Source organism: Macrosteles quadrilineatus, unplaced genomic scaffold (assembly GCF_028750875.1).
Source record: "Macrosteles quadrilineatus isolate MER2022 unplaced genomic scaffold, UCM_ALF_1.0 Scaffold_2__2_contigs__length_208266976, whole genome shotgun sequence".
Taxonomy (NCBI): Eukaryota; Metazoa; Arthropoda; class Insecta; order Hemiptera; family Cicadellidae; genus Macrosteles; species Macrosteles quadrilineatus.
The window spans coordinates 142,639,153-142,652,632 of record NW_026542595.1 but is presented as its reverse complement, the minus strand read 5'-3'; the positions used below and the strand labels follow the sequence as shown (position 1 = coordinate 142,652,632).

The 13,480-nt window shown below is 33.6% G+C and overlaps 1 protein-coding gene across 4 annotated transcripts in view; it reads right to left on the bottom strand.

Annotated features, from left to right (window-relative positions):
- Positions 1-5,769: 5,769 nt before the first annotated feature.
- The window catches only part of LOC128985446 (thyroid adenoma-associated protein homolog), a 35,829-nt gene continuing 28,118 nt past the window's right edge, over positions 5,770-13,480 (bottom strand). For 3 of the 4 annotated variants that reach the window (XM_054404930.1, XM_054404931.1, XM_054404932.1), the window contains exons 10-13: positions 12,626-12,779; positions 10,959-11,084; positions 10,047-10,138; positions 5,770-9,180 (exon numbers count right to left, since the gene is read on the bottom strand). In XM_054404930.1, the coding sequence (XP_054260905.1) occupies positions 7,458-9,180; positions 10,047-10,138; positions 10,959-11,084; positions 12,626-12,779 (2,095 nt within the window). In that variant the 3' untranslated portion in view covers positions 5,770-7,457. Of the gene's footprint in view, positions 9,181-10,046; positions 10,139-10,958; positions 11,087-12,625; positions 12,780-13,480 lie in introns of those variants that run through there. The other variant, XM_054404933.1, reaches the window with a different exon arrangement.

The following is a 13,480-nucleotide window of genomic DNA, read 5'->3' as shown; positions in this document are numbered from 1 at the left end:
TACTTCATAAGCCAATGTTTTATTCAATTTTTGATAGGTTAACATTTACGAGATATTTGTTTATTTCTCTACCATGCAAGCTTATAAAGCCATGGGGTGTAGCCCTGGATCAGTGTTAGCTAAAACCATTGCGTATTATCAAAATATCCAGTTGGGTAACTTAAGTAGACCGTAAACAATGTCCGTTTTTGGTGGGACACAAACAGAAATGTTTGTTAAATCAATGCATAGCTCTGATACGTATCTATAAAAGCCGAGAGAAAGCTGCGTTTCATGAATGTTTAAATGCTTCAGAATTGTCTGACGAGCAAACGACCGTCACATTTATTGTTTGGTAAGTACTAGATTCAGTCACTAAGTCTGCAAGTGAAACATTTGTTTGATATTCGTAATACCAATTATAAATAATTACATCCACGCAATATAAGCAAAACAACAAAAGTAAACTTGCGTATTATCGCCTCAAACTAGACCCAAGGTGAAGCCTAGGTGTTACACCGTTGGCGCCTGCCGAGCCGTTCTGGATTCAAATGAGGTGCTGGTGGAAATCGCCTTATAATGCGCACAGAATGATTTGTGCCAGCAATTTGTGTCCCATTCTGGTTGACCGTTATTTATCGGCCAGTCCGATACTATCACGAGAATTGCGCCTCAAAGCTACAAATTGAATACATTTACTGGTCAGGCGTGCGATAACCACTCACTTTGCGTCCTTGGACACGTTACCTTGTTATCACTTGACATGACACATGTTTGGAACTTATTGTTCAGTTAATGAAACGTTCTAAGTTAAGTTTATCTTGTTGCTCATTCATTGGCATGTCCTAGGGAACGTTTGAAACTTAAAGTTCAGTGAGTGGAATGTTCTGGGACACGTTTCCAACTTGCTGTAAAGTGATCCAGTGAAACGTCGTCTGACAAATTTGTAATTGTTGTTTAGTGTTCAGTGAAGTTATCTGGGGTCCGTTTTTGTTATTTAGTAGTGTTCAGTGGAACGTCTTGAATGAGGCACGTTTGTAACTTTAATCGTCCACTAGTGGAACGTCCTTGGAAAGATTTGAAACTTGTTCTCCAGCAATGGAACGTCCTTAGGTGAATGGTAGCTAGTTGTACAGTGTTCAGTGGAACATCCTCGGGCAAATTCGTAACTAGTTGTCCAGTCAGTGGAATGTCCTTGGAGACGTTTGTAACTTGTTGTCCAGCAATGGGACGTCCTGCATAGGCGAATTGGTGGCTTGTTGTACTGTGTTCAGTGAAACGTCTTTGAGCTAATTTTTAGCTTACTGTCCAGTGTTCAGTGGAATGTCCTTGGAGACATTTTTAACTTGTTGTTCAGCAGTTGAACCTTTTGCTTAGGCGAATTGGTAACTTGTTGTACAGTGTTCAGTGGAACGTCTTTGAGCTAAGCTCCAGTGTTCAGTGGAATGTCCTTGGAGACATTTTTAACTTGTTGTCCAGCAATTGAACGTCCTGCTTAGGCGAATTGGTAACTTGTTGTACCATCAGTGTTCAGTGTGGAATGTCTTTGGAATCGCTGTAAAACCACATTACCCCTTTGTGTTTTAACTGAACCAAAAAGTGGCTGTAGTTGGAATGTCCTGTCATCTCATAGTCAAATTAGTTCTTCCTTTCAACTACACTTTGGTCCCACAGTAGTCCAACAGAAAGTTCATTAATTTTAAATCAAATTTTCCAAAGAACAGTCATAATCTTGAAGTAATACTAAAAATTACTTTATAGCCTACAACCAATGCATACAAATAAGACTATAAAAAAAATAGCCACGCCGCAGCAAACCTGCCAACTAAGCGAATTTATATTTGTCTGAATTGATTTTCAATTAAATCTATTTAAATAACATTAGGTTAAACGAGTTCCTAGGTTTGCTGCTACAAGGAAACCAATAAAGTGTGTTTTTTAGTAAAATATTAATAGCTTAGTATAAAATAAATAAATTCGCCAAGTTTGATCAAAATATACCCATAAACAAGCAAACTACAACATTCTCATAAGAATAACATGGGAATTTAAAATTTTAAAAATGTTCTCCGTTACCAATACAAAAACACTTTTATACACTATATTATTTGTTTTTAAAGCTCTTTAAAAAGGCCTAGAGAGAAACTGGGAAATTTTGTGTTTTGAGGGTCAAAAATTAGAAAAAGCAATTTTTACCCCATAAACCCCCCCCCCCTGTTCCCATGGTCATGCTGGTTTGCGAGCTCATTCAAGTTTGCACGCCTTACACCTTCAAACCAAATTTCATCAAAATCGGACAACAAATATTCAAGTTATTGTGTTCACGGACACACAGACACACATATACAGGGTGTTGAAAATGTCTGGAACCATCATTATATCTGGTGAGTGGTTAAAGAAAAACAACTGATATTTTGTGTACGGATATACTATGGTTTTACCTATCTTTTGGTGCCTTATGAAATTTTTTACCACTTATAGGGAACGTCCTGTGGAGGATGCAGTAAAAGGTTTTAATGGAAGCATATGGTAAATGATACATCATTTTAAAGGCCATTTCTTTCTGAGTAAGAATCCACAAGTTTCATCTCATAAGGACCACCCTAGCAAAAATGGCGACTGTTTGAAATTTAAAAACATTGCTATTTAAATGGTCCGTATTTGTTTCCTTTAAATGCTATTACAAGCCAGTTACGAAGTACAGTAGTTTATAACGTGATGAACTGAAAAGTGACTAAAAAAAACATTTAACTAAATTTTTTGTGTTGTTTTACTAAACTTATTTTTAACATAAATACCAATTAAGCTTTCAATTATTTTCAAAAACTTCAAACAGTCGCCATTTTCGCTAGGGTGGTCCTTTTGAGATGAAACTTGTGGCTCCTTACTCAGAAAAAAATTACCTTTAAAATTATGTATCATTTACCATAGGCTTCCATTAAAACGTTTTACTGCATCCTCCACAGGACGTTCCCTATGAGTGGGTTTTTAAATTTCAAACAGTCGCCATTTTTGCTAGGGTGGTCCTTTTGAGATGAAACTTGCGGCTCCTTACTCAGAAAAAATGGCCTTTAAAATGATGAATCATTTACCATAGGCTTCCATTAAAACTTTTTACTGCATCCTCCACAGGACGTTCCCTATAAGTGGTAAAAAATTTCATACGGCACCAAAAGATAGGTAAAACCATAGTATATCCGTACACAAAATATCAGTTGTTTTTCTTTAACCACTCACCAGATATAATGTTGGTTCCAGACATTTTCAACACCCTGTATATACTAGCAGAGCACCCGTCCTTCGTACGGGGTTGGCATATAAGTATAAAATGCTTATTGCATTTATACTCAAGCTTTGCGTTTGAAATGGGGGGAGGACACAGTTTGATAAAATTTGGTTCATAAATTTACGGTATGATATAGTATAAGACATCTACCATTGCCATAATGTACTACCATTGCACTTAAACAATAGAAAAAAATAAATTATCAAACATTCGCACAATATTACAAATTATTCATTAAATTAAAAACTCAAACCTAACTGTAAACAATCCTACTTTGACAGTTCTCATTGTGTATCACAGCTTTGCATTGCTGCTTAGTTCAAATTAGTTGTTGTCATATATGCACAAACAAAATAATAATAGTGCTGCACCCTGTTGGGAAACCTTACAACTTTTTAATGCTATTGCATAAAAGAACCAACTTGTAAAGTTGAAACAGCTGACTAAATTCTTTAATTCCCTTGAAATATGAATACTAATAAGGTTAACATGGGGAACTACAGACCCACTGGGGCGGAGCCCGAAAGGATTTTTGAGATTAGAATATGCCTAAATGTTAATAGGGAATGTGAGCTATCATCATGCCAAATTTCAGCCCAATCCGTCCAGTGGTTAATGCGCGATTGAGCAACACACAAACTTTCAGATTTATAATATTAGTAAGATAGACTCCTCATCCCATTGTAAATTTTGAAGCTTGTTTTTTGCGTCTAGTTCATGTACGTCCACACTGATCGCTAGTGTAGACAACATTTTGTTTATATTATTTTAGGGTTATTTTCATGATTTGTGCTTTACTATTTGGTTATATAACTAGGAGACCAGTTATTGTTTATGATTATATCGTTGTATTAGGTTAAACGAGGTTTTAAATGACTGCAATAACAAGAAACTAATTGTAAACAAAACATAACCTCTATAGTTGGACGTACTGAACTAACAATAAAATTGGCTTCAGCTGTTCCATTAGGATGACTAATCTAGGATATATACATATAAAAATTTGAACGAATGGTGTTTTTGGTCACTGGGGACATTAAAATGAAAAAGTTCTATACTATATATACTAAATTCCATAAAAGTAAATTTCAGCATTTTCTAATCTTAAAGGCCACAGCTGCCTTAAAAAAACTGCTTCTGAGATGGTTTTGAGATTTAATGGTAGAGCATTAAACATTTTAGGTGCAAGGTATAAATAAATATGTTTGAAAACTGTTAAATTTGGTTTTGAAACTATTGCCTTATACCTACTTTGTTATTTAACACAAAATAATAAGCTTATACATACTAAACCACTTCATTGTGTGAATTTTAAGTCAACAAGTAAGACTAGAGAATTGATAGGCTACATTCAGATAGAACATTTCAAGCTTTAAATAAAACAGTACTTACCACTCTTGGAAACGGAGAATAATAACAGCTAGTAAACCGAAAAACATCCATAATATATTGTAATTTAAAGAGAAATTTACCAACAAAAACATGGCAAATGTGAGCTTCTGTATTGTAGCAGATTCTACCACAACTCAACTGTACAACTCACAACTGAACTGCAAGTAAATTAACATAAATAACTAAATCTTTGTAATATGAGTGGCCAAGAAATTCTCCAGAAGATGCACAGAAAATGTTTCAGCTAGTAATATCTTATCATTTGGAACTGGTAGATGGCAGCACATTTTATTAATTCAGACCATTGACATGAAGATGGATAAATTATCTATATTGACTAGTTCGTATTATCTATTGACAAATGATTGTCACCAAATATTGATGAGAATTTTAAAATTTGTGATTTGTAAACACAAACGTACTATTGAATTGAAACAAACAGATTAGACAAATCGTTGATAAATGAGTTTGGGAAATAATTAAAAACGATAAACCTCCATAATCTTCCATAGTTATGTGCATAATTCTGTTAGGAAAGTTACTTCTTACAAATTGATCTAGAAATTGGCTTATACCCATATCAAAACTTATTTTCTATGCTCATAAGTTTTTTTAGATTTTTTCATTATTTACTTCGTAATATGAATACAAACTTTGTTATAAGAGGTAACTTTTTATTGTTCAAGCCTGACAATAAAACCTGACAGCACTTCACTTCTATTGTAAAATTATTGGACTATGTTTTCCTTGTGTCTTGTACTGATGATAAGATATCCTACATTTAGGCCTACATATTGTAAAAATATTTCAAAAGTTTTTTTTGTAAGTTTGATAACACTATCTCTTTAATGAAGGAAGAATCAATGGTGCTCATGGCTAGTAAAAAATAAATTTTTTCTCAGGTCTCAGTTTACAGTTATCATTCCCCAAGTTCAATTTTATGTTTAGGAAAGATTGAAAAATGAAAAAAATAGCATAGTAAGTGATTTCTTTCAGTTAATGAGTTTTTACTACAAAATGTAATCAATTTTAATTTGGCAAACCTTTACCAAAACTACAGACAATAGTCACAAAACGAAATTAATTTGATCAGGGTAAAGTAAAACAGAATGTAGGAAACAAATTTATATTGTTGAAAAATATCTCCACTCCAATTAGTCAGTCGAATATTTACAGTTCTACATGAAAATAACTACTTTTGTAGTTGTATTTTTCAACCATTTTAGTAAGTTATTCACTACAAAATGTATACAAACAAAAAGCTTTTAATTCAAAAATATGTGTATACAATATCTTTACAATATTGTTGAAAACATAACTGCAAAAAATATTTACAGTAACCATATTAAAATCATGATTGTGTTTTATGATAATTACACTATTGAGCACATAAATATTAAAGAAGAGAGACATAATGAAAATAACTACTTTTCTAGTTGTATTTAAACTATTTTAGTAAGTTATTCCCTACAAATGTATACAAACAAAAACGTTTCAATGCAAAAATATGTGTGTATACTGTACAATATCTTGACAACAAAATAAAAAATCTTGAAAATGTTAGTGCAAAAACACATATTTATTTACAATAACCATAATAACTATGATTCAGAACATATAAACTGTAAAGTATAACTTGTAAAATAAAATAATATATTATTATATTAGTAAATTAACTAAACTTGTGTTTTTTAGTAGAGTCTCTATCATCATATTTCTGCCTCGGCAAGGTTAGATAAAGTAGAATGGTCAGAAAAACAGAAAATACAGTAATTTATAAAATCCATTGTAAGCTTTTAAAGTCATTAATTGGTAAAGTCCCTCTATCATCAAATATATTAAAAACTTCAAATCTTAAAAAGTTTGTTTTATTATTGTTTTGCGCCATTACCGTAACTTAAATCTCTATTATACATAAGATGAAATGATACTTGTTTACCCAGCTACTGGTATTCGTCCACACTTTGACTAAGGCGTTAGAAGTATTATAGCAGAGAAGTATTGACTATGAGGAGTTAACAAACAGTGTAATATCATTGACTTTGAAATGCTAATAGTAAAAGTGTAATCCTCATCCAATTAACACCTGAGGCTTGTTTTATATGTGTGCTATGTTGATGAAGTTGATTAAATATTTGTTTTCTTGTATTAGGGTTTATGTTATAAGTTTTGCATTACAGTTTGGTTATAAAACCAGAATTCAAACTATTTTTGTCTAATTAGATAGGTTTATTTGGATGAACTAGTTTTAAAATAACAATAAATAAATGAGTAAACAAAAACACACCCTCTGTGTGAAACAGGCGGAATTAACAATAAAATTATCTATAGATGATACTTTGGGTGACTATATGTATGTTTAATCTACGAGCTTGCTATAACAATGGAAATTGCAGTCAAGTGGAGATGGTTTAAGCGTCTTCCGAGTGCAGAAAGGGGGTACAGAGAGGGTAGTCATGATGTACCCAATATGGCGTAAAGCAATACCACATGGAAAAAGCATGTGATTTCTCAGTATCGTCTGCAGGGAGTCGAGGTTGAGGAAAAGTTGAAAAATGGTGGTTTTACTGTAGTTAACACATGTCTACCTACGTTATATTATAAAAATCAGGTTTATGAAATTTTTACGTATCCATTCTTACCTGAAATTAAATTAATACTTATAAAAAAAATTCATACTGTGGTTGAAAGTGGTGAAGCGTTTCATAAAGGAATTGTCTTTTGTTTACTTACTATTCACTTTTGAAATTATTTTCATTTTGTCTTCTCTTGCTTTAATTTTAATTCTTTTGTAGCTGAACTATAAACTACAAAATTTGTACTCCAGAAAACAACTTCTCACAAAGATGCCAAAAAACCCGTCTTCTACATAATTGTCTATGTAACCACATATATCGCCCACATTCGGTTTACCTTTATATAAACCTTCTGCTGCTAATCTACAAACTACATTGTCTTCAGCAAAAATACTTTTCACTCCATGATCAAAGGGATTGTAGATACCTGCCGAATTTACTGTATACTTTTCAGCAAATTTCTCAGTAATCCAATTAAGATTTGTTTCGATTGTCATAAACTTTAGGCAAATATCAGGCTGGAAGAGGTATTCTAGGGAAACATAAGGGTTCAGAACAAACTTGGTCTGTCTACTTGTTAGAAATGAGATACATTTGCTTGTTTCATATCTAATCTCAGGTACTTCATCTTGCAATAAATCAACACAAGCTTTCCATATGAGCTGTCGACAATCGTTCTTCTTTAGTTTACTTGTTCTGCAAAGGAAATCCATCGACTTAGCTGCACTGAGTCTTAGATCCTGATCAAGCAGATTCTCAGATCTAGTTTTAATCATTGTGGATACTTTCAACAAATCATCCAAACTGCAGGTATCTCCAGCATAGAACAGAGCACAAGTGATTGGCAATACGATGTTAGTTACGGTAATCAAAGTCTCACGAGAATAAAGAACATTCAAGCAATATGATAACAGCTCAGAGCAGAAATATTCTGAAGGGATGGATAAACTTGAATCTTTCACTTGTTCCAAAAGATTTAGAAGAGTTTCAAACACAAGGGGTTCTAGGGACAGGTTGTGTTTTTTTAAAAGAAGATATTCTTTGAGAGTACTGAATATCACACAAATGTGGTTAGATTCAAAATTCTGTTTTGATCCATACCTAGTTAGAGCTTTCAAACAGGAATGCTGAACATCGTAGCAAGTTTTCTTCAGCAAACAGTCATGCACAATATTCTCAACCTCATTCGTACTTGAAGTTAAAATTAATTTTTTAATCATTTTTTCGATAAAATAAGAAAACCCTAATGAGTTTTTACCAATGTTAGAACTAATCATAGTGAATAAAGTGTCCACATTGGCTGACCATTTTAACTCAAACACCAATGCTTTGGTGAAATATGAACATTGAGCTGAAATCAATTTATCCCCCAATTCTTCAAGTATTGTGTGAACTTTGTTTTCCTTATCCATCAACACACTCATTCCTCTTTTATCTTCTTCAAACCGTTGAAATAAGTGTGTCAAGTTGAAAACGTAACCATTCAACTCATTTTCTGATTGAATAACATTCTCTTTTCCTTCAATGTAGTTAATCACTATCATTGCAGTTTCTTCAATCATTCTAGCTAATGAGGAAGGGGTAGCAAACAAAGCAGAAGCTTTGCCACTTAGCTTTCGCACATTAAAAATCCTGCTTTTGAAAAGCGCATAGAAACACTGTTGAAAACGTTGTATCGTGTTCATTATCTCCGGTGTCAACACTGCTTGCAATCCCAGGGTCAAATTTGTGACTAAAGTCAACATCGGCAACACTTTTGAATGGGAAGTTATCGAGTCACAACTGACGGCAGAACTTAATTCTTCGAGAATCAATTCCACCAAGGGCTGAGCATGTGTGTAAAGTTCCTCAAAAGATAGATTGTACTGTCCTCCTCCTTGTTCCTGGTTGGGTTTTTGACCCACCAATTTTGGTACCAGAGCTCCAAACAACTGAAGTGCTGCATTTCTGGAGGCAAAGCAAACAAAACAACATATGTTTATTTGTGCCCAGAAAAATAGTAATTTTTTAGTTATCATTCTAAAACATTTATTTAATGTAAAAAATAATAAACAAAGTTATACCATAGATAAAACATACTCCCTTAGTAGATTTCTCATCCTAATGGAACAGCTGAAGAAAATTTTATTGTTAGTTCTGTACGGTTTATGTAGAGGTCGTGTTTTGTTTACAATTTGTTTCCCATTAATACAGTCATTTAAAACCTCGTTTAACCAAATAATACGATTTAATCATAAACAATAAATTGTCCCCTAGTTATTTAACCAAACAGTAAAGCACAAATCAAGAAATTAACCCTAAAATAATAGAAACAAAATTTTGTCGAAACTAGCGCCCAGTGTGGCACATGAACTAGACATGAAAAACGAGCTTCAAAATTTACAATGGGATGAGAAGTCTACTTGTGTTGGTTAGTCTATGGTTATACTTTGTATTAATAGTCAAAGGTTATACCAACTGAAAGTTTTTTTATTATATACTGAAACGATTTAAAGCTAAGCTAAAAGTCGAGAATATCTTTCTTGAACCAGAATATCTAATCTATTGTTGATAAATCCCAAAAAGTAAAAGATATACTATCACAACTATATGCACCTATAAGATGACTAAGAAATAGCTGTAACTTAACCCTTACCGTGCTACATATTTTTTGGGTGGCCTTGACCGTACGACTACATATCCCTAAAAAAATTTCCCAAAAGTCAAAGCAGTTTCTTTTATATAAAAACAAAAAATATAAAAACATGAAGAATATAAGCTACAATTTAATATTTCATTTTCTTTAAAAAAAAAATACATCTCTTTAATTTTACCTTATAGTCCATAGCGGGGAGGCCAGGTTGTTCAGAGCCACTAATGATATGTTGAGTGTATACTGAACCATGTGTTCTCTTAAGCTTGACTCCTAGTTACAAGAAAACATATGTAGAGCATTCATTAAGTTGCAACTTGAGTAAGAGCCTAAATACATTGCATAAACGATTCATAATCTTGATTATCTTTGTCTTACCTCCCTTTTTACCTTTTTCCATCTGACATATTATCACTCATTTGTACAAAACTGTCAAAACAAAGGTGGAGGTTTTTTTTTATATCAATATCCAGGTTTCTTGGGCATAACTTAATGCAGAAGGTTGAGCTAATTTAAGATAATCAAACTTTTTATTTTCAAAAATTTAACTAATCAAAATTCATTTTTTAATCAAATTGACAAATTCTCCCGCTTTTCGAGGTCACTTTCTGCATCTTTATAGTTCTCATTGGTTCTTAATTTTTGAGCTATTATTTACTATACTCTTTGGTGTTACATGACTATGGGACGTTAAAGAACAAATATTTTTGGGTTTGAAGGTTTACATTAAAATATGTGTTAGAAAAGAAAACTTTTAAATGTTTTTTTTTTTTTTTTTTGGGTACGGTAATTTAGAACAGAATATTTCCTTTTATTACAGATAAAATTTCATGGCTGAATGGATTTTGATCAATACACCACAACACAACTATTTTAGTGGTTAGAAATACAATCTTAGTGGAAAGCATATTACAAAATTTGATTCTTTTGAAACAACAGATTTTAAAATATCTTTGGAAATTATCTAGTAGCTAATTCAAATCCAATGAGTAGGTAAGACATATTATACTTGAGTAAAAACCAACTATTCTGTTGGAAGTTCAAACAAATTGATAAACAAACCAACACAAAAGTTAATAAGGCAAGACAATACCTGGACAAGAGTACGCAAGAAGTGCAGCGCTTGACTTTGAGGTAGATCAACAAGGGCAGCGTGTTCTGACACATTTGAGTCTTCCGCAACTGATAGTAATCTTGAGACGCACAAGTGCAACAGTGGCTAAGAACAAGAAACTGCTTAGTCAAATTCTAAGGTGTAATTTTATAAAATCAAAATATCTCCATTCCTCATAAATGCTACAAGACATCACAAGTCGGTTGCCTACAGAGACTGACAAATTGACTAAGATTTAAGGAGCTGCTGCTACACAATTACAAAAGTATGAACGGTTTTATCTTACAAAATAAAGACAAAATGGATTTGTTATGCAGCATGTGTGCTAACAACCTAACACGTGTAACTATCACCCTATAGAGGGAGGAATGTACAGATTTACTTATATTTACTGCAATGTAAGAAAATGTAATAACTTTAGAAAAGATTCCACGGATTAATAAGGTTCTGTGTTGTGACTTTTGATTGTAAATAGTTGGACTGATTTGTAATCAAATGTTTAGGATGATATGCCTTTAAAACAGCTAACTAAAACTTATCCATATGAAATATAACTGTTTTCAGTTTATTGAGAATCTAGGTAGAAGATTTAAACAAATGATAACTTGTTTGTTTTTGTTTGAAAAGTTTTTGTTTACCGCAGGCCTTTAACAACCTCCAAACAAATCAACATCTACAGTAGAACCCTGATATCCGACTCCAAAGGAACCGGGCCAAAAGTTTGATTTTTTTTTCTTAGGTTGCTAGGCACGAGCCCGGAATTGTATTTCACATTACTTCAGGCTAGACCTAGGGGTTACGGCATTATAACTTAGATAAAATCCATTGGTGATTTGGCGGGATTGAACCAGAGACCCCACGAACCGGAGTCCCACGCTCTAACCACTAGACCAGCTCACTCCCCCAAAGTTTGGATATTGGATGAAGCATAACTTGCAGTCTCGGTGATTCCGGTAATCGTCTCCCTTGATTGTGGCAACATCTATGAGGATATCTTGCGCTCACGACAGCACCGTAATGATCTACCGCGACTCAAGCAACACTATGAGAATATCTTGCCATATCTACGATACCAGAAATTGTTTCCTGCAAACATAGCTTGTGATCTCGGTGACACCGGTATTCGTCACCCGTGTTTGCGTTAACACCCATGACAACATCTTGCGGTCTCGGCGATAGCAATGATCGTCTGACTTGATGGCCCCACACAGGAAACAAGTAGACGGTCGGACATTATGTCGGATATGTGGAGTTCTACTGTAAAACTGTAATAGACACAAAACTATGCTACTGGCTTAACAGATTGTAATTAAATCATTACACACCCTTTGATCTCAGAGGGTGTTTACAAGAATTATCACTGTTTAGTTCTGAAGAACGTTCAGGTTCGTAAAATGGTTTCATCACACCCAGAAAACAGGTAAAAACTAGTTTCATGCCTTGTTTAATTACATTCAATGTTAAATATATTCACCCCAGTGGTGTAGTCGTGCAAAATGTGTGGTACCAGTGTTTCTTCTACCTTTTCCATAAAATCCAATATATAAGCTATTATGACACATTTTTTTATGAGATGATGTCGAGAGTATCCACACTGGAAGATTTACAACTATACCATTGCTCTAGCTTTACAGTGTTGCAAATACCTTTTTTGCCCGAGAGTCCCCAGTGATAAGTCGATGTACCAGGATCGCCAAACCGGCAGATCTACGAGATACGGTGGCTGCAGTGGTACCGATCAAATTCTGTAGGAAGTCCTTCAACAGCTCTTCCGGAAGGTTGACAAGTTCAGGCTCATCACTGGAAAACAAATTCCACGTATAGACATATACACAACTATTACAAGTAATTTTGATTTTGTAAGAAGTTGTGATTACATTTTTTATTTTTAAATAAACGTGTATTAGCCTAGATGTTTAAGTTCCCGACGATGAAGTAAACAAACTTTAAGGCTTATAGAAATGTCAATTTAGTTTCATTTATCTAAATAAAAAAATGTGTGTGTTTGTTAGTAGGTTCTCAGGTTATTTGTAAGTGTACGTATCGATATCGGTCTACCAGGACAGAAAATATTTTGTGAAAGACATTCGTTTCCCGCACTCTTAATTCAATACCCACTTTTCCTTAGTGACATTTCCCCTCTTTGAATCACAATGCCTTCCCCATCTCCTTAAAGAGCAACGTACACTGGTGACTCTCATATTATTAATTTTATTAAGGCGTGCGTGAGCTCTTTTGGTTGTCGACCTAATCAGGTGGTCCTTCGAATGATTCTCATATTTTAACTCTCTTCTTTCATGTTTATGCCATATTTTTATTCCCCACCAAACAAATCATAGTAATAGTATGATTACTATTACTATGACCTCTATATATTGCTGTGGTTTGCTAGAAAGTATAAAAATAAGAGCACTCTGAAAGTGGCTAGTAAAGAAAAATGGCGTGCTATTTCTCCCTTGTGAATTTAAAGTTTTTACTAAAGGTTTAACGGTTGAACTAAA